General features: G+C 34.4%; 1 protein-coding gene across 1 annotated transcript; it reads right to left on the reverse strand.

Annotated features, from left to right (window-relative positions):
* Positions 1–567: 567 nt before the first annotated feature.
* Positions 568–3180, reverse strand: LOC136040618 (sialin-like). The gene has a single exon (XM_065724894.1). It carries the CDS (start codon positions 2658–2660, stop codon positions 1191–1193), a length of 1470 nt encoding a protein of 489 aa, XP_065580966.1. The 5' UTR covers positions 2661–3180; the 3' UTR covers positions 568–1190.
* Between the last annotated feature and the right edge of the window lie 233 nt (positions 3181–3413).

Below are 3413 nucleotides of genomic sequence, written 5' to 3' on the forward strand. Positions count from 1 at the left end.
AGATTATCAATAATCTATTAGTAATTAGAGTTCGTGTATCATCTGCTCGAAAGTCAACCGGGATACCTTTAATGAATCCAAAGTAGGCAACATGGTTCCATACATGGAAAATATAACAACAACAACTATGCCTTGTGTATACACGAAACATAATGCTAAAAAAATCTCTTTCCATCTCCAACCTGCCTATAATTGAATTTAAAGGAGACCATCTTTACGTACATAGACTTTGTCCGATATGGCTAAATATTCGTTTTTTTTTTACTCTAACTGTGTAGTTTTTAAATTTTAAAGAACAAATCGCCATAACTTTTGCTCTTGGAACTAAACTAATTTCCACACTGTTTCTATAAACACTCATATCCAAATTATCTTTAACACATGTAGGTACCTCCATGCAGACTTTTTTGATATCCTCATTGTGAATTTTTGCACAGTACACCTTCGAACCTGGAAGCATACTATTGGATATCAAGTCACTCTCCGTCCCGGATTTTAGCAATAATAGTTGATTTGGGGCTTTGCGCTTTACTAGCTCCGGAAAAACGAACTAATCCCAATTGGTAAGGCCTTTTGAGAGCTAATTTGCTTACCTTTTTCCAAATCATTTATTAAATTATCAGTTTTAACTTCTATGAAGCTTGAACAACAACAAATTTAGTTTTTTAACCAAATATAAAAAAATTCCAAAATTTTTTAAATGGATCCTCAAATGGTGATTATCCCAAACTTGATAGTTTTTATTGACGCACTTGCAAATACATGGTTAAGTTTTGCTGGATTTGGTCTTAACTAGATTTGATCCAAATGTAAGTATGATCATCTGTTCATTGGATACTTGACGTCAAAAAGTAATATAATGTACCGAGTTAAATAACTGATGCAAATATTTTTCTTTACATAAAATTAATTTAACATCAGCCTAAAACTAATTCAACTTAAAGGCTCATCCATCGTCCAAACGATTTAAATGTTTATCTTCAAAATTGTTCTGCTTTGCCTACGAAACAATATCTTCCTGAATGATATTAAAGATAAATTTTCAGGCTTAACAATCTTAAAGAAAACACAAAAGTAATTTTTAAAAATACTCAAAAAGAGAATGAGATAGAAAAGAGATTACAAGTGAGAGAAACAAAAAAAAACAGTTGAGAAATATTTGATATTAAGTTTCTTAGAAAATCACTAGCCTAGACAGAGTCTTTACCAGTATTTTGTTTTTTATTCCATGGTTGTTCATCACCAGACGCAAATATGGTGTAGAATATAAATCCTACTACGTAAATTCCGGCTGTGACCCAGAAAATAATTTGCCAACGTTCGTGCGTCTGATTGCCATGCGTCAATTCTCCAACAAAGATGGGAACAATAAATCCAGGCACGGTTGCCACTGTATTGGTAAGACCTATCAAAATACCTGCATAATTTGGAGCAATGTCCACATGATTTACCAAGTATCCACAGTACATTCCAGAGACGAACATGACACCAATAATCATGAGAATTACAACAACGAGTCGGTTGCAACCAGAAAAAGAAACAGCAACCAGGCATATTGCAGGAAGGAGAAAAGAGATTCCCGTACATATTTTCCGGACAGTTGACTGCTTAATAGTGTTATTCCTGCGTAGCCTCTCCATGATCCAGCTTAAGAACAGGTTAAACAACCACATAGCAACGTGTGGAAGTGCAGACAAGCCGGCGTTTTCAGCAATGTCAAATCGAAGAATCTGTTTCATAAATGTTGGAAGCTCCACTAGAAATAAGTACCAACCCCAGTTGCCACAAGTGTGAGCAAAAACAATAGCCCAGAATGGCATTGATTTCAAGATATCAGTCCAAGGTGGAGGAACTTCTTGTTTTTTTAAGCCTTCGACTGACGTATTTAAATTCATGGAATCAATAAGAAATTGCTTTTCTACGGAGTTGATAAATCTATGATTCAGTGGAGAATCAAACACTAAAAATATCCATAAAACACACCAGATGATTGAAATGGTGCCTTGAATGTAAAACACCCAATCCCAACCAAGTTTTCCAGCTAAGATTCCTGAAAGGGGTAAGGAGACTACCGTTCCAAGAGACATGCCTGAATATATGAATGATGATATTCTTAACTTTTCAGTTGGAGGTGCCCACTTTGACAATAGAACATGCATTGCCGGCAAGGATAGACCTGCTGCTAATCCTTCCATCAACCGAACAGCAATTACGAGTCCAAAATGATATATTGCAGCAACTGGGGTGATTATCGTTAAACCAGTGTTAACAGTGACAGATGTCCAAAATACCCATTTTGCTGAATATTTTTCAGCTAACCAGCCACCAAGCATCTGTGTCATAATGTATCCCCAGAAATAAGCTCCAAGTATTAATCCCTGGGTTCGTTCATCCCAAAGGAAGGGTCCATCTTCACTTGATGAAGTTTTGGGATTAATTGAAGATGGAATTGTACATGCATAAGTACTGTTAATCTGATCAAGTTTCAGATCGTAATGATTGGTCTTAGCCAATTCTGTATGATTAATCATAGCTACAATAGCGACAGACATATTAACCTTTAGTCCATATAGTATTGCAACCCCAGCAGAGCCAAAAAGCGTGAAGATAACCCTTGCTGGTATAACTGGCCCTTTGTTCTCATCAGTTAATGCAACCATTTTAAGATTATTTTAAACTTGTATATATTTCTTGTCAAAATTTCTCCAAAACTAGGTAAATTTCCATGAGACTTTTCATTTCATGTTTGTTGTTTATTTCTAATTGTTTTGTTTGTTTACCATTAACAGCCAGGCCACATAAATTTGCTTTTGATAGTTTTCAAAATTTCTCAAATTTAATTGGAAAGGAAATCTTTTTTGAAAAAGCTCTGAGTATTTTTGGCTGCATTACTTCTAATCTACTTCACTCTAACTATTCTTCCAACTATTGTGAATTTCTTCAATATTATACCTCCTCTATACCAATATTAAAATCAACTAAAATTTGACTTGCAGAAAATGTTGTCTGACACTAATTAGACTTTCTTTTCTTCATTTCAACACGTTTTGTTAGTTGAATCATGACAAATCAAAGATCTGATTTTGTCGTGTAACCTAGAGTAAGTTGTTTTACAATATTCTAAGGCAATTATAAACCTTCCGCATCTTATTATGCTTCCATATTTTGTTTCTCTTTAAATAAATTACCATCATAATCGTTGCAGTGGCAGCTATAGCCTAGTGGAGTTAGTAACCAAAAAAAGCAAAGAAACTTGGTAGTACAAAAATACTGTAATTTATAGCTGACTACGAAATGATGAACTACCCTGAAACTATAAAAATACTCCAAAAATACCATAAGACTAAAATAGAAGTACGCCGATTAAATTGCAGTTGTCAAGAACTCCAAAAAAAGCCAAAAATAAAGAAAAC

The sequence above is a fragment of the Artemia franciscana genome, chromosome 21 (assembly GCF_032884065.1).
Source record: "Artemia franciscana chromosome 21, ASM3288406v1, whole genome shotgun sequence".
NCBI lineage: Eukaryota > Metazoa > Arthropoda > Branchiopoda > Anostraca > Artemiidae > Artemia > Artemia franciscana.

What these genes read in the sequence shown, in the direction of transcription:
- LOC136040618 (XM_065724894.1), bottom strand. Translation starts at nt 2,660, where the DNA reads ATGGTTGCATTAACTGATGAGAACAAAGGGCCAGTTATACCAGCAAGG.